The 22,504-nt window shown below is 42.8% G+C and overlaps 1 protein-coding gene across 1 annotated transcript in view; it reads left to right on the forward strand.

Annotated features, from left to right (window-relative positions):
• Positions 1-22,504, forward strand: part of LOC115474732 (integrin alpha-X-like) — a 258,012-nt gene that overhangs the window by 160,987 nt on the left and 74,521 nt on the right. Inside the window, exon 20 of the mRNA XM_030210360.1 lies at positions 10,635-10,776. Within this exon, the coding sequence (XP_030066220.1) occupies positions 10,635-10,776 (142 nt within the window). The remainder of the gene's footprint in view (positions 1-10,634; positions 10,777-22,504) is intronic.

Raw genomic sequence — 22,504 nt, forward strand, 5'->3', positions numbered from 1 at the left:
GAACTGTAGTATAAAGAAGCCAAAGTCCTTGATTAAATATGCACAGGTCTTGAGGTAGTCCCATCAGTCCTGATCTGGCACCGATGCAGGCCAGATCCAGCCGTCACTCCTACAGACTCATAGATCCCTATACAAACCACATGCCAGCAGAAACTCTCACCTGCTCAGTTACAGGCAGACCACAGACCAACCTTCATCAATTACAGAATACAGAACCAAAGATTTATTGAGTTAATTTCTAAGCCACACTATTGCTGCAATTCTAAGCAGATCACAATTCAATACACATAATTTTAAAACATATTACAAAAACATAAAGACCTTCCCTTCCCTACCTCCCCCCCCCCCATTCATCCCAGCAGCCCCTGGCATCAGCTTTTCCCTTCCCTACGCCCTTCCCTTCTCTCCCCCCCCCCCAATCCATTCCAGTTGCCTGGCATCAGCTTTTCACTTCCCTACTCCCAATCCGTCCCCATAGCTCAGCATCAGCCCTTCCCTTCTCTACCTTACCCCCATCCATCCATCCCTGTAGTCCAGTATCTTCCCTTCCCCACCATCCATCCCATAGCTAAGCATAAGCTGTATCCTACCACCCCACCCCTCCCTGTAGCCTAGCTCAGCCCTGTCCTAATCCCTACCCCCCCCCCCCCCCCCCCATGGCATTAAATATAAAATACTTTTTTTTAATGTCCTTGGCATTGCTGTGCCCACCTCCGCACTGGCCCACCCAGAGAAAACTGCCTACATTTTTTTTAACCTAGGCACTGCAGAGACCATCCCCACCCAAAAACCTACCAAAATGAGAGAACTAGACAACTTTTAAAAAATGAACCTACCTGGGTACTATTACAATTTATTGTTGGTGAATTTCTGGGTGAGGATGAGCTCCTCATTGCCTAAGGCAAAACAGATATTTAATGATTAAATATTCCTTTCTTTTTTACCCTAGGCAGTGAAGAGTCCATCCCCCACCCAGAAGCCCAACACCAGACCAGAGTCATTTTGATTACACAAGAGTAATCAAAATGCTGGCTGGTGGTGGGCTTCTGGGTGAGGGTGGGTTTTTCACTTTCTATGGTAAAAAAGAAAGGTATATTTAATCATTAAATATACCATTTTTATCCTAGGCAGTTGAGTACAAATACAATTGCTACATGACACGTTTAATTTTTTTTTAATATATATGTATTTACTACCTGGCTCCTGTAGTTGTATGGGGCCACGGGGGAGTGCTACTGCTGCTACAGTGACTGCAATCAATTGACTCCCCAAGAAGAACCGACTTCAAATCATAGACCTGGCAGGCAGGGCAGGGCACCATGCACAGGCAGGCACAGTGTGGACTTGAAGCTGCACCCGCGACCTTTCCCATGTGGCACTGTGTGCGCCAGCACGACACCATTGTGCCATGCGCAACTGCGCACTGCGGGCCCCGGATGGGCCGGGGGGGGGGGAGAGATACAGCAGTGCGATGGCATGGTGGCGCACGCATGGCGCATGCAGCTGAGGTTGCTTGCTGTAAATCAAGAAGAACAGTGGCCGCAACTCCGCGAGAGTGTGTTTAGCGCGCCACGAGATTACATGAGGCCCGGCGTCGCGTGCTGGCTGAGGAGGAGGAGCTGCCAGTGAGTGCTGGAGTTTCTTAAGCATGTGGGAGGTGGCTGAGCAGGCCGCCGCCGTAGGGGAAGAAAGAAAGTGAAACTAAGACTGTGGCAACAGTGTGGCTGCTCAGCTGCTGTAAAACTGGGTGGGCCTGAGCTGAGATTGGGCGGGCCTGGGCCCACCCAGGCCCACCCGTAGCTACGCCCCTAGTGTAGAGCCTGAGCTCTTTCATTAAAACTTGGGGTCCATGGGTCAATTTTAGCAGACAATGGAAAAGGTGCCGGTACTCAGTATCCCCAAGTACCCCCTCAAAAAAAGCCCTGTCCCAGGACATCTAAAACGGCCTGCATAGGAATAGGCACACAGGCACACAAAAAAACACTCACACAAATTTGGAACAGCAGAGGTAAATTCATACACCTAATCTGTTGAACTTCTCCCAATGTTACACATCATATCTCCTTCATTCTTCCATTCAGCATTTCCCACCTCCCCCTACTCCAAACCTTCCATCCTTTGTCTCTCCCTTCTACATTATCGTCTGTTGCTGCTTCTCCAATGATCAGCAGCAGTGGCAAAACAAGAAGAAACAGGCACAGAGCCACAATCTTCATGTGCATGTTGTCAGCTCTGCCAGTCTTCCCTCTCTGAAGTCAACTTCCTGTTCTGAGGCAAGGAATTTTAAAGATAAAGCAAGCGAGTTTAAAGATAATTTGGATTCTAATCAGAAGCCAATGAAGATTAATCAGTAATGGACAGGGCCGCCAAGAGGGGGTGGGGCAGGGGGGACAAAATTCCCCGGGCCCGGGCCTCCAAGGGGGGCCCTGCACCGGGGTCTCTCTCCTTCTCCTGCTCCCAGGCCGCCAGCGCTGCAGTCCCCAGTCTCACCTGCCTGCCATCGGCTCCGTCGACAGCCACCCTCCGTCCACCTCCGGGCTCCCTGCATTCAAATCAGCAACACCTCACCGTGTGAAAGCGGTAGATCGCCTCCCTTTGGGCCTTCCCTCACTGTGTCCCGCCCTCATCTGATGTAACTTCCTGTTTCCGTGAGGGTGGGGCTAGGGTTACCATATGGCTCCAGAAAAAGGAGGACACATTGATCCAGTCCGGGTTTTGCTTCCATTGAAAGCAATGGAAGTAAAACCCAGACTGGCTCAATCTGTCCTCCTTTTTCTGGAGCCATATGGTAACCCTAGGTGGGGCACAGTGAGGGAGGGCCCGAAGGGAGGCGATCTGCTGCTTTCACACGGAGGTGAGGCGCTGCCGATTTGAATGCAGGGGGCCCGGTGGCGGACGGAGGAGGGCTGTCGACGGGGCCGGGGTGCGCGGGTGGAGACTGGGGACTGCGGCGCTGGCAGCCTGAGAGCAGGAGAGGGAGGTGGCGGCGCCCCAGGGGGAGGCGGCCTTGACCTGGGCCCGACTCAGTCTCTCGGTGGCCCTGGTAATGGAAATATACATTTAGCTTCTCTTCCTTCTTCCCTTCCCTTTTTAGCTTAAGTGGCATTAGTACTTCTACCTTCCCCACCCAACATGAAGCATATTCTGACTCCTCTTTAGAGGGTGGTTCCTTGCTGTTAACATATAGATTAAGAGCCTGACCTATCCAGCTTTCCTCTGCTCCATATTTAGGCCAGAAGACAGCTGGAGGCAAAATACTCTGCTTTGGCCATTCAAAACAACAGTAGTGAATCATTTTCTTGCTGTCCTTATCTCTTTTACAAGGGTCATCTTTCTAGTATCTTAGCATTCCCCCCCCCCCCCCCCCCCAAAGGACTATTTGGAGGGATATCTGAGGGCAAGGATCCCACAGCCCCTTTTCCTTTATCCCTGGATAGCCTATTTCCCATTGTGAATACCTAGAAGTCTTTCAGCTCTCTCCAGACTTGCTTCATGTCTCTGACACATATCACTCCACACACTTCTGTTCTCACAATCCCAGCCACCAAGGAAGTACTTTAATAGTCAATTTTCCTACCTGTCTGTGCACAGAGTTTCCTGGCCAATTGATGTGCCTGCAAATCTTGATTCACCAATTTCAATGTCTCAGGATCATGTGTCAGTCAGGACCCCAATTCCTTGCCACAGACCTAGCAACTATTGAAATCAATAGGATGCGTCTTCCCATGGTCAGCAGCCAGCCACCGATGCCTCTGATGATGTTATCCTGGACATGAGCCCCCCAAAACTGTTAGAAATAGCTCCCAGATAACCTGAGAACTTACACAAAAAAAGAACTTCCAAAAGCAAATTGTGAAACAAGTCTTAATTAATTTATTGTGTCAAAATACATTCTTGCAAAAATGGGAGTCTCTGAAAGCAAGCAGGCACACCCATTCCTTAATTCTTACTGTTTATATATTCTTTTTCTCTGGTAACATAGGTTTCTGCCCCTAAGTTTTCATTGGATATTGATTTAATATCTACAACTGTCATGTCCCCTACCTCAACGCAAGCGGCGTCCTCTGGCTGCGCGGGGTCCCGTCGACATGCACACTTGACTGGCACAGCCCTGAGCCATGTGTGTGTAGTTCTTCTCTGGCTGCAGGCTCCTTGATTGCTTTGCTTCCATGCACCTGGTTCTGCTCTCTCTCTCTGCCTGGCTTCCAGGCTCCTTGATTGCTTTGCTTCCACGCACCTGAGTCTGCTCTCTCTCTCTCTGCCTGGCTTCCCTGTCTTCTTTCCTATTGGTATTCTGCTTCCTCCTCCCCTGCTCTTGTCCTATGGCTGTACTCCTTCTCCCTGCTGGTCCCTGCTGATCTCAGATGCCAGCACTTTATCAGCTGAGCTCTTCCTGGACTCCATTCTTCGGCTTCTACTTTGGTAGGTGTTACTTGCTCAGTAGTGTGCTTCTTCTCTACTTTGTCCCTCGTTGATGACTTTGCCTGTGCCTGGATTACTCTCTTGCCTGTGAAGAGAAGACTAGACGATTTAATATAAAAAGTTTATTTACAATTGTACTGCATACCTTTTATGAGGTATGCAGGAAGCATGTTCAGACAAAGCAGTCAGAGAATGCTTAAAGGCACAGATCTCTCATTGGTCTTATATAGCTTTCTTTGGCATCTGACTATACAACATCCCTGTGCAAGTCTCTGAATACCACAAACTGTTAATCATGTGCAGAACATCTGCTTTCTATTACCCCCCTACCTTCTATCCCACAGACTTTCTGGAGCCTGCCTTTGGCTAATGTGGGCCCCATCATGTCCCAGGAGGTTTTAGTGTTGAAACAGCTAGCTCTGCATGTTTTTTTTTGAAGCATTCCACTCCAATTTTTTTATGCTTTTATTCAACATTTTTATGCTTTTATTCAACATCCTCCCTTTGAGGACTGATATTCCAGGCCTCAACACATCTGTTTCAGCTCCAGTCTGTTTTCTTACCTCCTTTCTAAATCTCCTCCCCCCTTGTTTGTGGCATTCAGTTTCTGCACGCTTTTTCAATATTTTTGGCTGACATATTAAAGTTCTATTTATTCTGAATTTCAGTTATCATTGTTATTTTAAAAACATCCTGGCACATCTTTGCAAACATGCTAATACATGTTGCATTAAACAGATTCAATTGTACTAGGGTACAAAATTTATATTTCCTTTGAATACAGACAGTGAGCTTCATCAAAGGGGAATACACTGTCATTCATTCTTACTTCTCATTAGTTGATGTGGCATTAAAAATTACACAAATTAAAAGCATAACATTCATTGAATCAGTTGTTACAACATTCTGCGTGTAAGTGCACTTTATCAGGGGAATGTGTTCAGTTGTCATACTATTAATCAGACACCAACATGATGTCTGTGGGCACTTGTCCATAAGCAAGGCTTGCTTATAAATAGTCTCATTTGTCCAATGAAGGTTTTCATCATCCCTTACACAGGCATTATTGGGATCACAGTCATGGTTTTATCATTGTAGTCCCATATATCATAGCTGGCAAGGACAAGGATGATGTCAGTCAGTGGGCACATATGATACAATCAGTCAAATTCAACATTTTGGCCACTGTAACAAGTCTATTCTCATATGTGTTCATTGTCCATTAACAAACAACAACAGTCCAATACCATCATGTTTAGGGACATGATGTTTGTTTATTCTTTGTCCATTTCAATGTTATTAGTTCATCGAATATCTGCTAAATGTATCCAAGAAGTATGACCTTCCAGACGGGCAGCGGTCTGAGTAAGGGCCGTGATAGCAAAAGGCCCTACATACACAGGATCCTTCCATGTTTTATGTGTAAAGTTCTTTCGTAGTACTAAATCACCTACTTTAAAAGCACAAACATCATTAGTAGTCCCTGCCTGTGATGCTACATTTGTTCGGATCATATCACTTGTCAGGTTCAACATAGGTTGTAGCTTTTGCCAGTACTGAGCTGTGCTATCAGTACTTGCTGTCTGCATCGGGAAGAAATGACGTCCTGTCTGAATTTGGAATGGGGTCAATTTAGTACGCCCATTAGGTTGGGCCCTTATAACCATCAAAGCTAATGGTAACAAATCAAGCCAGGTATATGGTTTACCTGCTGTTTCCTTGTTTAAAGCCTTCAGTAATACTCTCAATTTAGTTTTTAAAATACCATTGTAGCGTTCCACCAAACCATTGGAGGTGGGGCGATATACTGATACCTTTCTGTGTGTTAAACCCATAATCGTTTCCATTTCTTTCAAAACACTGTTATTAAAATGTGTCTCGTTATCAGAAATTATTCTAGACGGACACCCATGCCTTGGCATAATATGAGTTACCAGGCATTGTACCACTTCATGTGCTGTCTCCCTTTTACATGGAAATGCTTCTACCCACCTTGAGAAAGCATCCACCCAAACTAACAAATACCTTTTTCCCTGCACTGGAATAATCATATCAGTGAAATCAATATACCATTCTTTTGCTGGGCCTTCTGGTATTGGAAGTGTCCCAGGTGATATTTTAGGACCTCACTTAGGTATGTTAATATTGCATACCATGCAATTCTGCACAACCTGTTGAACCAAGTTATCAATTTTCAAAGTCCAAAACCTTTGTTCAAACTGTTGTCTCATTGTTTCCTTATTCCAATGCATGGTTGCATGCCAACCAGCCAATACCTTAATCGCCTGGCTCATTGGCATACAAGGTAATCCTTCTTCTGCATTAAACCATTCACTTCCCAATTTCATACATCCTCTCTTCAACCATTTTTCACTTTCCTGTCCCTCTGGCTGCCACATTTCAATCTTATCTACATTCGTAAGTGGCCCTTCCTGTGTCTGTCTAGTATTATACAAAATCTTTTCACTTTGCTTAACCACCTCCGTTGCTGCTGCATCAGCCATTGCATTACCTAGTGCCTCAAAGGTTGGCCTTTCAGTGTGGGCCGGGGTCCACACAACTGCAGTTTTTCTACCTTCACGTTCCCTTCTTGCCAAAATTTCAAATAGCAATTTCCAATATGTGTAATGTTGTAGATTTTTACCTGCACTGGTTATCATCCCCCTACGCTGCCATTTTAATATATGATACTGTAGTGAACTTGCAACGTAACCACTATCAGTATATATAGTGACATTTTGAGTCATATCAGTGTGTTGTAAGGCCGTAATAACGGCTAAAAGTTCAGCATGCTGTGCAGTCTGATCAGGAGGGGTTTTATATTGTACTTGCATTATCTTTCTTAGATTCTCATCTACCTGCACGCAGGCAAAGCCTGCAACAGTCCTTTCACAAGCTCCATCTGTAAACCATATTAATCCATCAGATAAGGGTTCAAAAGTAAGACAATGAAATGTAGGGATTTCTATAGTATCAATCTCACCCTCTTGATCGACAGGAAAAAGCAGATCTATCTTATTTCTCTGTTCTTTAGTTAATGGTATTATTCTTATATCTTGTCCTAAAAGTACTGCTTGATATTTTCCAAATCTAGTGGCTGTCAATGCTGTTTGGCTAGGGCTCAACAGCGTTTTAATCGTGTGGTTAGTATGTATTACAATAGGAACAAAAGGCATTTGTGCTCTCCATTTACCTACTGCAGCCACTATAGCTGTCAGTAACTTTGGTATTTCTTTCATTCCCTTCTCCACATGATTAAAAGAGCCTGACAAAAAAGCTACTGGTGCATTTACTTCATTGTTTTGATTAATCATAGCTGCCCAACTATTTCCCATGTCTTTTACCCACAAATTTACTGGGCAATCAGGTGCCACTAAGAAGGGTACCACAGCCTCCCGTGAACCGTGCGGTTGGCATTCCAATCGCACCAGAGTCGGTTCTGTTAGCCTTTTTCTTTGTTCTATCCCCGTAAATCCCACTGTTGTTCTATACTGATTTGAAAGCTTAACTCCCTGTGGTTTTGCACACAACACAGAGGTACTCGCCCCTGTATCTATCAAAAATCTGATTTGCCAATTGTCAATGTAATAAAGGGTTCCCTTGTGTCTAATCTGAAAATCATTCCCTCTTCCTGACACGGGTTTGCTTCCAGTCAATAGCATTGGTCTGGAATATTCTGCCAAGTTGGAAAAGCATTTACAGTGCCTTGTCTCTGTACTGCAGCCCCTGGTCCCTGTGATTGCATCACCGGCTGCTGTATTGCAGTCTGCGGGGCACTCACAGGTATCCCTACTACTTGTGGCATTAATCCTTGCTGCGTCTGCATTTGTACTTGGGGCATTCCTGCATTCTGATAACATTCTGAAGCATAGTGACCAAATTGCTGACAAATCATATTGTTCAGAGGTTATTAGAGATTTTAAATCACCTCTTTCCCTATTAGCCCTACACACAGAACTAAGGACTGTGACTAATTCAAGCCAGATGATCTCTTAACACTGCAGGAATCTCACTTAAAAAAGAGTCAAACAAAGTTAAATTGCAAAGACATTCCACATAGAGAACTAGAAACAGAATAACACATATTTTAAAATAAACAGAGATCAGAATTCCCTATAAGACAAAGAACTTATTTAAATCTAATCTAAAACAATCTTTTAAAAGGAACAAAAAAAGTTTCAGTTCTTCTTGACCTTTCTAACCTGTAAAGCCAGACACCCGAGAAATCAAAAACAGATGACATTCCTCAACCTTCAGGCTGAACAAAAGGTTGCTTTTCCCGCTCTTGCTGTATTTTTTCAAACGATCCATACTGAGACCAGCTCAAAAAAGAATCTTTTGCATCATACCATTTCTCATGTATTTTTTCAATCTGTTTTTTTTCTAATGGGAATAATTCTATGACATGCTGCAAAGGGGAGCATTTTTTTGAACTATCTAAATCTAAATACATAGCATACACAGGAGGCTTTTCTTTCTTATCTGCCCCTTTCCCTTTCATTGTATTCTGACTATTACAATTTCTCCTATAAAGCCACAATCTACAAAAATATACTACTGCACCTAAACCAAGAAAATATACAAAACAAAAAACTACAAAGCTAAACAAATATACCAGTAATAAGGCCACAGTGTAAGCTTACTCACGCGTCTTCTTATTTCTCTTTTTAGCAAGCCCAGGAGTTATCACCTGTATGTCCACGTCAGTAGTTTGATCAATCCCACATCAGTGGAGCACAGAAATCATCAGGTTTAAACAACGCTTGCTCTCTCTCAAAATCCTGTAAAAAACTTCATTAACAACAAACACAACACTTAATTTGTTCTTCGTCTCGCCTTCTCTTTTCCGTGTGCGGCATAAATCTACTCCTGGCTGGCTCGCCACTTTGAAGAGAAGACTAGACGATTTAATATAAAAAGTTTATTTACAATTGTACTGCATACCTTTTATGAGGTATGCAGGAAGCATGTTCAGACAAAGCAGTCAGAGAATGCTTAAAGGCACAGATCTCTCATTGGTCTTATATAGCTTTCTTTGGCATCTGACTATACAACATCCCTGTGCAAGTCTCTGAATACCACAAACTGTTAATCATGTGCAGAACATCTGCTTTCTATTACCCCCCTACCTTCTATCCCACAGACTTTCTGGAGCCTGCCTTTGGCTAATGTGGGCCCCATCATGTCCCAGGAGGTTTTAGTGTTGAAACAGCTAGCTCTGCATGTTTTTTTTTGAAGCATTCCACTCCAATTTTTTTATGCTTTTATTCAACATTTTTATGCTTTTATTCAACACCTGCTGCCTACCTACTGACTTTGCCCGTACCTAGATTACTCTCTTGACCTTCTGCCCGCCTATTAACTTTACATGTGCCTGGATTACTCTCTTGCCTGTTGTTTGCCTATTGACATTGCCTATACCTGGATTACTCCCCTGCCTGCTGCCTGCCTGTAAACATTGCCTGTACCTGGATCACTCTCTTGCCTGCTGCCTGTATGGCGATTACGTTCACCACCCCACTTCCAGCTCCGTCTCGTAAGCCCTGCAGGCCGCCTGCACCTAGGGGCTCAACCTCTGGGGAACGGCGGTCAGCGCAGGTGAAACCCAGGATTGTCCGGCCGCCAACCAGAACCTGGTCATAGTACCGGGCTCAGCAGCGCTCTACTTGGTACAAGAACTCACAAGCCTGACAACAACCAATTACATTAGTTCTAAGCATTACATTTACCCCCCCCCCCCCCAACCCCCCTTTCTTTTGTTCCCTTGGTTCCATAGTTATCTTGCAGGTGTCTAATCATGGTCTCATGCCTGACTACATTTTTATCTCAGCTCTAAGTCCTTTCTTTTATGTCCTTGAAACTTTCATGCATCTCTGTCTCAGCAATTTGGGCTTCCTTCTCCCCCTCCTCTCTCTCCTCCTGGTCTTACATTCCTTCTTAACTAGCACATCCTCCTATCCCTTTGAACTAACACAGTTCCTTTATTAGTAATTGCAAAGTCATAATGTGGTGATCTCTATTAGGAAGGGCCTACAATATTAGCACACACATACTAACACAAATATAGTTATACCTTTATCCCCAAAGATTTCCTTTCTACAAGGGCATAAGCTATGTATTCAATTTTGTTAAGTGAAAAAGCAATATATTTACAGATTTCCCACAGTTTTCCCTCCTCTTCTCACTACCGCTTCCACACTTTCATTTCGCAGGTTAACAGAGCTGATGCTACGTCCTGGCCTTCCGCTGATGCTTACAATGGAACTGGATAACTTGGGGGAACTTGCTTATGGCCCTCGTCTGCAAGTGTTTCACCCCACAGGACTGCTGTTTCGGAGAGCTTCTGTTCTGCAGGTAATGACTCATTTGTAGAAAGGGCAGGCTTAGAAATGATATGGATATATATTAGCTGTCAACTAGGATCCTGAGTAAAGCTCTTATGGTGATATGTATGATTGTAAGTGCCCTGGATCTGGATGAACCATGTTTGATATGTAACTGACCACAGATATAGAGAGTATTTTTGATATGATGTCTAGATCTGATTTTGGATGTTTTGCTGAAAACATAGTGATTTTTGAACCAGAAGAAGGTCTACCTTTTGTTTCGAAAATAATCATTTGCTATACATTTTTGTGCTCAGTGCATCTATCTTTTTGGACCATTTTCGAGAATAAAAAAAAAGTCCAAGAGAAAAAAGCACATTGGGATGTATAGGGGGCCAGCATTCTTAGTAGTCTGGCCACAAAGACATTTATTTATTTATTTGTACAATTTAATATGCCTCCATTCACATAAAAACTACGCATCAAGGCAGTTTAGAATAAAATTAAAATCAGCCTAAAAAAAACAAACAACGACAGCACAAAACAAAAAAGGAAGGGATTCCAATAACACAACAATCAGCAAAGATACACAAGGGAAAACACATAAAGATTCACCTCCCAGCAAAGACACACTCCCCGGTCATGGCAGATAATGACAAAAATACTCCCCGATTATCACAGAAACATCAGCAATCAAAATATTGCCTAAACAACCATGCTTTCGTCAATTTCTTAAACCTCAAAGTCATCTTTCCATAAGCGGCAGGGAATTCCAGAGAGAAGGCGCTACTAAACTGAACTACATTGCTAGCAAAACAATGCCAGCGTCTTGAACAAGAAGGAACAGTAAGAAAATTTGACTGTGAAGAGCACAACTGACTTGCAGGTACATACGCAACTAACAAAGCAGAAAGATAAGATGGCCTGCCTGAAAGTAGTACCCAATAAGATTTTTGTATTTAATACGAACCATGACCGGCAACCAATGATGTTCCCTTAACAACGGTGTTACATGATCTCTTACAGAAGCATTAAACAATAATCTTATAACTGTATTCTCCACCTACTGCAAACAATTCAGTTGCACTTGGGGACACTCCTCCAACAAAGAATTACAGTAATCTATCCGTGTTATAACCAGCGCATGCAAAGGAATATTTATTGCCCTCCTGTCCAGAAAACACCTCAAGGATCTAATATTCCTAAAAAAAAGAAAGAAAGAAATCCTAACTACCTTTGAAATGTAAGGCACAAAAGAAAGCTTAGAAACCAAATAACCTTTCTGACAGATATTGGTTGACTCTGAATCTGAGGCACAAACGACAAAGCCTGAGAGGTCAAAATCCAAAGAGCCTCACATATTTCAGGATTTAAAAAAAGATTATGGTTGGAAAGCCACTGACCAAATTGAGTACATTTACAATTCAAACCAGCCTGAAATTGAGGAAACCAGTCATCACTAGCAATCACTAACTGAATATCATCTGTATCAAAATGAGAGGTAAGGCCCAAATTCTGAATCAACAAAACCAGCGGAGCAGTGAGACACCCTAGGGGACACTGCAGTGGACTTCAGATAAAAGGGCCCAGGTATGCATCTCACCGTTTCTCCTTTATATTGTATGGTGAGCCCTCTAAAACCCACCAAAAACCTACTGTGCCCAACTGTACACCACTACAATAGTTCTTATGTCTACTATAGATGTCACCTCTATATAGGTACAGTAGGTTTTTGGTGGGTTTTGGAGGGCTCATACGTTCCACCACAAGTGAAGCAGTTGGATTGGGATATGGGCTTGGTTCCCTTTTTCTACAGTGCACTGCAACAACCATTAGGCTACTCCAGGAACCTGCTTGCTGCTGTAATAGGACTGGCCATAACATCTAAAGCTGTTATGGAAGCTGGTATGTACTGTTTCACCTCTTTGGGGGGGTGGGAGCAGGGTCAGTGACCACTGAAAGCATAAAGAGTCATGCCTTAATCCCTCCAGTGGTCATTTAGGGTACCTTTTTCTGACTTAATCGCGATTGAAACAGGTCTAGACCAAAATGTCTAATTTTTAGCCATGAACATTTTTGCTACGTTCCATTATGGCAGAAAAATGTCCTTTTGGGAATGCCCAAATCCTCCCCAATATGCCTGAATAGAAATCAGTTACATGAGAGAGCGGGTTGCTAAAAAGTTCCAAACTATTGATCAAATAGGTAGGTCTTCAAATTTTTCCTGAAGGAGAAGTAGGAGGATGTCTTAAGCTTTGATGGCAACAGATTCCATAGTCTTGTCCCGGTAAAAGGGAAGGAATTTTCTATAATGGTTTTGAAGCAAATACCCTTCAGAGAGGGAAAACCTAGTTGCAGTGTTCTCAGAATACCCAAGTTCCTGTTCGGAGATGGTATGTCAAGCAGTTCATCTGAGTTCAGACCAAATACAGATTTATAAATTAGGCAGATTACCATAAAGTTTATACGCTGGCAGATTGGCAACCAGTGTAGAGAATGCATGGGTGATGACACACTATCAAAGCATCCCAGATCGCAGATCAGCTCAACAGGAGTGTTTTGTAGTAATTGTAAGCGGCTGTATAATTTTCTTATAGTTCGAAGATATAATGGCTTACAATAGTCTAGTTGTAGCAGAACTGTTCTGGGCTACAATTTTAAAATCATCTTGTTGGAGAATGATCTTATTGCTCTTAATTGTCTTGAGTTTGTAGAAGAATATTTTACTGAGGGCATTTATTTGCTTTTCAAAACTTAGCCTAGAATCAAGAATTGCACCTAATACCCTCAAATGATCTTCTATTTGTAGAGTTTCTCCTGTATTCAATGTTATTGATTTTGCTGGGAGCATACTAGTACCTCCAAACCATAGTATGTTTATTTTTTGTTTGTTTAGTTTCAGAAAATATTTTGTAGCCCACCCTTCTATAACAGAAGGTATCTAATGGCATTTATGGTGTCCTCAAAGTTTTCCAGTACTGGGCATAAAAGGTAGATGTCATCAGTGTATGATAGCACCGATAGTCCGCTGACTGACACATAGTTTCCCAGAGAACTCAGATAAACATTGAAAAGGGATGGTGAGAGTGGTGAGCTCTGGGGACACAGCATCCAGGGCACCAGCTTGATGATTTTCCATTTTTACTCTTGACATAATATGATCTTAACTTTAGGAATAATTCAAACCAGTTCAACACTTTCCCAGCAATACCTATCTCGTTTAACAGGAAAAGAAGTATTGAATGATTCACAGCGTAGAATGCTGCTGAAATGTCAAACTGCAATAGTATGATCTTTTGACCTCTGCTCAGAAACTGTCTAACATTGGTGGTGAGGATGAGAAGTAATGTTTCTGTATTGTGTTGAGACCTGAAGCCATGTTGCTTCTTTTGTAGAATGTTAAAGGATTCTAGGAAGTACTGAAGTTGTTCATTTACCAGGAATTCTAATAGTTTAGCCAACCATGGTATACTTGCGACTGGATGGTAATTTTTTGATAAGGGAGTTAGAATTATTTCTGACAAAGACTCGGGGTAGCAGCCTGATTGCAATGTTCTACTTACAAAGTCAGTCATCCATTGTAAAATTTGTGGTGGAGTGTCGCTTAGTAGGTACGAGGGGTATACATCTGAGAAGCATGATTTTTTTTGAGAATCTAGTGAGGGTCCTTTTGACTGTTTTAAAAGTGACTTTATTAAATGTCCAGTTTCTATCTGTAGGGATGTCATTTCTCTGTTAGTGTGGAGTTAGCCCTACTAAATTATCTTCAGGAAAGGTGTCTCTAATGTTATTCACCTTATCTTGGAAGTACTGGGCCAAATCTTCTGTGCTTGCTTGTAATACTTCAGGAATCGCAAGTACAGTGCAATCCGCTTAAGTGCAAGGGTCTGGGACCAAAGAAATCATGCAGTTAACTAGAGCGTGCACTTAACCATTGTGACACAAAGAAGCTTGACATCTGATAAACATATGTACAGTAATCAGTCATAGTCCTCTGTACACTCTTGTGTCTGTGAGTTCCATAGACTACGTCTGCCAGATGGTAAAAACTGTCACAGCACTGACATCCAGTGGCCTCCAGATAGGCCCGCACGGTGTTGAGACTCTCCAGCGCTCTTGCAAAAGTGACAGGAGGTTGTTGAATTTCATCAGCATGTGCCTCGCTGCTCATTTCATCATCAGCCGTTGCCTGCTTGTAGGCACATATCTGGACATCAGTGCTGTCATCAGCTGTTTGTAGATCGTAATCAACAGCTACGTAGTGATGAAACTCCTCTTCAGTAACACAGGCTGGGATGTCAATAGCCTGTTCATCTGACGCGTTTGCAACAGCTGCATCTGTTTCGTCCCTCTCCACATCCCTAACAAAGCTTGCCTGCTTGTAGCAGTTCACTATGGTTACCTGTGTAACATGATTCCAGGTTTCTTTCTGCATATGTAGGAAATCCAACAGTGATAGATTACGAGCCAGTTCAACAGCATGTTTATCCTTGCCAGTCTGGTCATCCATAACGCTCATCAGACGACGTAGCACAAGAGCCCGATAATGTTGTTTGAAATTGGCTATTATGCTCTGATCCATAGGTTGGATCAGAGAGGTAGTGTATGGTGGCAGGAAGACCACCTTGACATTAGGCAGCCTGACGTCATCACTGTGTGCAGCACAGTTATCACAAAGCAACAAAATCTGACACTTTTGTGCCCGCATTCTAGTGTTTAACTTCTTTAGCCACTGCTTCCAAATTTCCCCAGTCATCCATGAATTTGCGTTAGCCTCGTATGACACAGGAATTCGCTTAACATTCTTGAAGCAATGGGGCTGTTTGCTCTTTCCAATGATGAGTGGTTCCAACTTCTCATTCCCATCCATATTGCAGCAAAGGAGGATCATTAGTCGGTCCTTCAACGTTTTACTTCCTGTAGTTTCAGCTTGTTTGAATGCAAGTGTTCCATCAGGAATCGCTCGCCAGTAGAGACCATTTTCGTCAGCATTTAAAATGTCACGAGGTGCAAACTCGTTCAAGATGGTAGGAAGACCTGAAACAACCCAATTTTCAGCACCAAAGTCATCAGTGTCTTGTTTTTCACCATGCTGTTTCTTGAATTTTATGTTGTTCCTCTCCTTCCATCTTTCCAACCATCCAACAGTGGCTTTGAATTCAGTTAGTCCAAGACTTTCAGCTAGCTTTCTCCATAAGCAGTGGACCACTGACAGGAAACTCTCTGCCCATGACTTGAGAAAACCACCAAAAAAGAGCATCTTCTACCTCCTCAGCTTTTCCCCGCCTGTTTTTGTTTCTGTTGTGGATTTGTATTGTTTTGCCAGTCTTCCAGAAGCTGGTCTTTCTGCTTCAAGATACGTGAAATTTGACTGGGATTGACACCATATTCTTTAGCAATAGATGCTTGACTTTGTTATCTAATTTTTTTGAACTTCTATTCGTTCAGCCAGTGTTAAAATCTTGCAGTTGCGCGACGACCCCAGTGTACACTCTAACAACATTCTTTCGCTTATTCTGCCTATGGAAGTTAAAGGGGCGGTAAATTTGAAATCTAGTTGGTTGTCACGTGCCAATCGGCTTCCATATTCCGTGCACGCGCTTATGCGGTGTCTTTCCTGCAGAGGAGCAGTCTTAAACTATGCATATAAGCGAATATTGCAGTTATCAGTGGTGCACTAAACCGAAGTTTGTCCACATAGAAATTGATGGCACCAAAAACGGGACCGAAGTATGGCATGCAGTTAAACAGAGCATGCGCTTATCCAACGTGCACTTAAATGGAGTGCACTGTATTGGGTTTGCATTAGTTAGATCTTCAAAGATATTAAAGAAAATTTTTGAGGCATTATTTGAATTTTTTATTTCTTGACTAAAAAAAAATCTTTTTCGCCTCAACTATTTGATTCTTGTAGTTCTTGATTTCTTTCCTCCAGACTATATAAGATTGGTTATCTCTAGTTTTCTTCCAGGCTCGTTCAAACTGTCTACATAATTGTTTAGTGTTTGAGACTGACTAGTTATACCATAGTTTTTTACTATCTTTCTTCACCTTCAAAGGTACCAAGTCGTCCAAGGTCTTATGAATTGTATCTTCCCATATTGCTAACTCCCATCCATCTTCTGCTCTGTCCCCCTTCCCCCCCCTCTTTCCCTCTTCTACAATTTCCTGTCCCCCCATAGGCAGGATCTTGCAGCAGGAAAGCTTACGGGGCCACCAAAGGCATTGTGCTTACCTCATTGATGCTGCTGGCGACCTGCAAGGAGCAGGAAAGGAGAAAGAGTTACCAGATCCTGCAGTGAGAAAGGTGAGATGCCGGATAGGCAGCTCATTTGGGGGGGGCAATGCCCCCTCACTCCATGCCATACTACACCCGTGAGGAAGACCTTAGGAAATTGGAAGACTGGGCATCCAAATGGCAGATGAAATTTAATGTGGAGAAATGCAAAATGATGCACATTGGGAAGAATAATCTGAATCATAGCTACCTGATGCTAGGATCCAGGTGTCATTGTAAACAATACGTTGAAATAATCTGCCCAGTGTACAGCAGTGACCAAAAAAGCAAACAGGATGCTAGGAATTATTAGGAAAGGGATGGTAAATAAGACCAAGAATACTATAATGCCTCTGTATTGTTCCATTATCAGGCTTATTTTTGAAAGAGAAGGACGCCCATCTTTCGACACAAATCGCAAGATGGGCGTCCTTCTCACAGGATCGCCCAAATTGGTATAATGGAAAGCCGATTTTGGGCGTCCCCAACTGATTTCCATCGCGGGGGCGACCAAAGCTCCCGGGGACGTGTTGGAGGCATAGCGAAAAGCAGGACTTGGGCGTGCGTAACACATGGGCGTCCTCGACCCATAATGGAAAAAAAAAATGGCGTCCCTGATGAACACTTGGACGACTTTACCTGGTCCTTTTTTTCTTACGACTAAGCCACAAAAAGGTGCCCGAACTGACTAGATGACCACCGAAGGGAATCGGGGATGATCTCCCCTTACTCCCCCAGTGGTCACTAACCCCCTCCCACCCTCAAAATAATTTTTAAAAATATTTTTTGCCAGCCTCAAATATCATACCCAGCTCCATGACAGCAGTATGCAGGTCCCTGGAGCAGTTTTATTTATGTATTTGTTGCATTTGTATCCCACATTTTCCCACCTATTTGCAGGCTCAATGTGGCTTATATAGTACCGTGATGGCAATCGCCAATTCTGGTATAACAAATACAGAGTAATATTATGGCAAAAGTTCAAAAGTGACAAACATATTGGGGAATCCAGGAGGAAGAGTTAAGTTATGTCCAGTTCAAATATTAATTTAATTGTGTTCAGGCAGGCGGACCCAGGCCCATCCCCCCTACCTGTTACACTTGTGGTGGTAAATGTGAGCCCTTCAAAACCCACCAGAAACCCAATGTACCCACATCTAGGTGTCCCCCTTTCACCCATAAGGGCTATGGTAGTGGTGTACAGTTGTGGGGAGTGGGTTTTGGGGGGCTCAGCAGACAAGGTAAGGGAGCTATGTACCTGGGAGCTTTTTCTGTAGTCCACTGCAGTGCCCCCTAGAGTGCCCGGTTGGTGTCCTGGAATGTCAGGGGGACCAGTGCACTACAAATGCTGGTTCCTCCCACGACCAAAGGGCTTGTATTTGGTTGTTTCTGAGATGGGCGTCCTTAGTTTCCATTATCGCCGAAAATCAGAAACGACCAAGTCTAAGGACGACCATCTCTAGGGACGACCTAAATGTCAAGAATTGGGCGTCCCCGACCGTATTATCGAAACGAAAGATGGACACCCATCTTGTTTCGATAATACAGGTTACCCTGCCCCTTCGACGGGACATCCTGCTAGGACGTCCTCAGGAAAACTTGGGCACCCCTTTCAATTATGCCCTTCTATGTGACTTCACCTTCAGTATAGTGTTCAATTGTGGTCAGCATGTCTTGAGAAAGATATAGCGGAATTAGAAAAGGTTCAAAGAAGAGCAACCAAAATGATAAAGGGGATGGAACTGTTCTCATATGAGGAAAGGCTAAAGAGGTTAGGACTTCAGCTTGGAAAAGATGGCTGAGGGGCATATGATTGAGGTCTACAAAATTTTGAGTGGTGTAGAACGGGTAAAAGTGAATCGATTTTTCACTCTTTCAAAAAGTTCAACGACCAGGAGACAATGAAATGACATGGAAATACTATTAAAACAAATAGGAAGAAATATTTTTCACTCAATGAATAGTTAAACTCTGGAACTCATTGCCAGAGGATGTGGTAACAGTAGATAACGTATCTGGGTTTAAAAAAAAGTTTGGACAGGTTCCTGGAGGAAAAGTCCATAGTATGTTATTGAGATAGACATGGATGAAGCCACTGCTTGCCCTGGGATTGTTTGCATGGAATGTTGCTACTATTTGGGTTTTTGCCAAGTAATTGTGACCCGGGTTGGCCATTGTTGGAAGCAGGATACTGGGCTAGATGAACTATTGGTCTGACCCAGTAAGGTATGAGACAGCTGCCTTCTAGGAGGACTACCCTGCCTCTTAAGTTTAACATAGCAAGCCCATTCCTAGCTGTGTCTTTTATCTCTGGTAATCATAGTTCTTGTTTCCTGATTGGCCCAGCAGAAAACCACTCAGGGCAAGTCTGAGCATTTGTCTCATCTCGGAGTTGTTTCCTATTGCTTTGCTGTTCTCCTGAGGCTTGAATACTAGACTAGAATAAGACAAGAACTTCAGATACAAACTTAGATTGTGTGCCCCCAGGTACAGGAGACATACGTAGCCCCCAATATTCAAAAGCATTTAATCAGCCAGGATTGGCACCTATCTGGTTAAATGCCCCATAACCGGCTATCCGGTTATATTCAGTGGGAGATAGCCAGCTATCTCCTGCTGAGTATCATCGGTTAGCAGATAGCTGGTTATATCTGCGACATAACTAGCTATCCGCTAATTTTCAGCACCACTTTAGCAGCTATATTTGGACGCATGAATATATGGAATATCTTTGGTCGGTTAGAAGATAACTGGCTAAGTCTGAATACCAACATAGCCGGTTATCTTCTAATGCTGGTCACCGGAAAAGGCCTGGCATTGAATATCCAGGTTTAGCTGTGACCAAGGGAGTTAGCAGGGCTAATTTCTGTGGTCTGAATATCGGCCCTTTATTGTACTTCTGTGTAACTTGCCTTGAGCTACAACTTGAGTCAAATCCTGAAAAGAAAGAAACTTACTTTGAGCAATCATCATTCTTGCCTTCTTCTGGTCTAGTATTCAAGTCTAATGAACCCAGTGGTGTGCTGGAGCCGGCTCGCACCGGCTCTGCAGAGCCCGTTGTTAATTTTTTAACAGTTTAGCGAGCTGGTTGTTCTGCTCTCAGCTGCGACTTGAATGGGGTTTTTTTTTCACAAATTGCAGCAGGAGGCTGGAGGCACGCATGCCCAAACACACCAGCTGTCACCTGATATTGGTGCATGCATGGTGTGTGGCAACCCTGCCTCCTCGTGCTGCACTGCAGGCAAGAGGTTCCTCGGAGTTCCTGATTCTCTCTTCCCTGCTGCTGCCCTTCCCACTGCCCCATGCATTGAACTTTGTTTCTTCCCTCCCGTATCCATCCGCTCCCTCTCCCTGCCTCCCTCCTTCAACCTCTCCCCCCCCCCCCCCCCCTACCGCAGTTCGACCCGGATTTACTTACTTGCAGGCAGGCAAAGGACACTGTCGGGACCAAGGAGGTTTGATGTGATGAGCTGCAGGCAGCCTATCTACTCCACAGGTAAGCAAGGAAACCAATTTGTTTAATCTTTGTTTTCACTCCCCCCCACAGCTAGAACACTCAAACCAAACAAAGCAATCAAGCCTATGAGCTGCTGCATCCACATTCTCTTTTTTTTTTTTATTCTTGGGCCATCTGTAACCAGTCTAAAGCTGTTAGGCAGTGCCTTAAAAGGTGGAGGACAAAAGTTTTTGTTTCGGTTTTTTTTTTAACTTATTGGACAGATGTTTTATTTATTTGAAAGCTTCCCATATAATATAAATATCATGAAGTAACAATTGAATATCACTAAAACATCTTTAAAAATTATTATAGCTGGTAGAAACAGCAATCTTAAACTCTGTATTTTGTGCTCATTTTTCTACATTAAAATAAATATATAAATAAATAAATACACTGTCTGTATACAATACAGATGGCCAAATTTCAGTGAGGATATCCTGTTTCCTGATGAGTTCACCTTAACTGTTGTTGTAGTCTACCTTGGGAAGCCTTGTGTTATAAAGATGATAATGGAATATATTGAAATTAAATGGAAGTAGAATTAAACTCTCCTTTCATTGGGGCACATGGAATCAGATCTTAATCTCTTTTGTAGAAGTTTACCTTTTAGATACACAAATGGATTATTCTGTTTTGAACATGTTTCAGGGGCAAGTGGTTTTATTAGTCAAAATAAAAATATTTTGTTTCTTGCAGATTTCTTTTGTTGAAACATAAATGGGCCTTAAACCCCTAATGCAGCCCATTGTTTTTCTTATATTTTGTTCTTGTGATAAATTATACTGTGCCAAAACTGAAAACTCTTGTCTCTATCTGGTCGATAATAAAAGGAGCTCATTGTGAACACTATCCACCCTAAAAGGTTGTTTTGTGGCTGTACATGAAGAATTATGATATTGACTAAATACGTGTATGTGTGTGTCCCTTCTCCTGCATCCTAAGTTTATATAATCCTTTCAAGAAATCCAGTTAATCTTTTAACTTATTAGTGGAGCATAACCACAGGGTCATCGTATGGTTGCATCTTCAATATCTTAATACTAGTACCCATCTAAGGAACAGCCAGGTTATTTATCCAGCAGGTAGGCAGTGTCTTAAAAAATGGAGGATAAAGGATTTTTTTTTTTTTTTACATTAAAAGAAGGTAAATTTGAATGTAAGGATTGTTTGAAAGCACACCCTCTCCCCGGGTATAGCCAGCTCTGGAAATGGGTTTTTTTTTTTTTTTTTGCGGGGACGCAGAGGTGGACCAGGGAGAGAGCCTGTTGTTAAAAATTTACCAGCACACCACTGAATGAATCTATCCAAAAAGGTCCCCCTGATGATCCTCCCATACATACCTGTATTCAGGTAATGCATCCTCATCTTTTTTTAGCTCTTGCAAGCTGCTATTTTAAAAATAGCAAGGGTTCAACCAAGGCCACTGACTTCAGCTAAACCAGTGCAATTTTTTAAATGAGCCTGAGATCAGGGCATGTTTTATGTGAGGTTTCCAAAATTGGATCTCTCATCTCCAGGAGTCTCCAACTTGAGAATCTTCAGTCTTTGGTGGCTGATTTTTACTTTCCATTCAGGTGAAGTAAGGATTCATCACTATCAAGGAAGTAAAAAATTGTGCTAAACTTTAGACTAATTTGCTGCATCAGAAGTACATTTATATACGGTTAATTAGTATATATTTTGTATGCTAATTGTTCTAAGATCAGTGCAGTGCATTACATCACATTGCAGATTTTTCACATGCTAATGCCCTTCTACTTGAGAAGAAATCTTAATGCACAAAAAAACGAACACCAAACCAAATATGAATGACTGTGCTAAGCTTAGTGCAGTTTTCTTACACTGGCCCAAAAGTTCTGTTTCAGATTCCTGCTGCATCTTAACCTTGAGTATGTCAGAATGAACTCGCTCTGTAACTGTACAGAGGAAGCATTCTTAGGTATTAATCCCTATGGAAGGATCTGCTTATCTGATACTGAC

Source organism: Microcaecilia unicolor, chromosome 7 (assembly GCF_901765095.1).
Source record: "Microcaecilia unicolor chromosome 7, aMicUni1.1, whole genome shotgun sequence".
Classification (NCBI taxonomy): domain Eukaryota; kingdom Metazoa; phylum Chordata; class Amphibia; order Gymnophiona; family Siphonopidae; genus Microcaecilia; species Microcaecilia unicolor.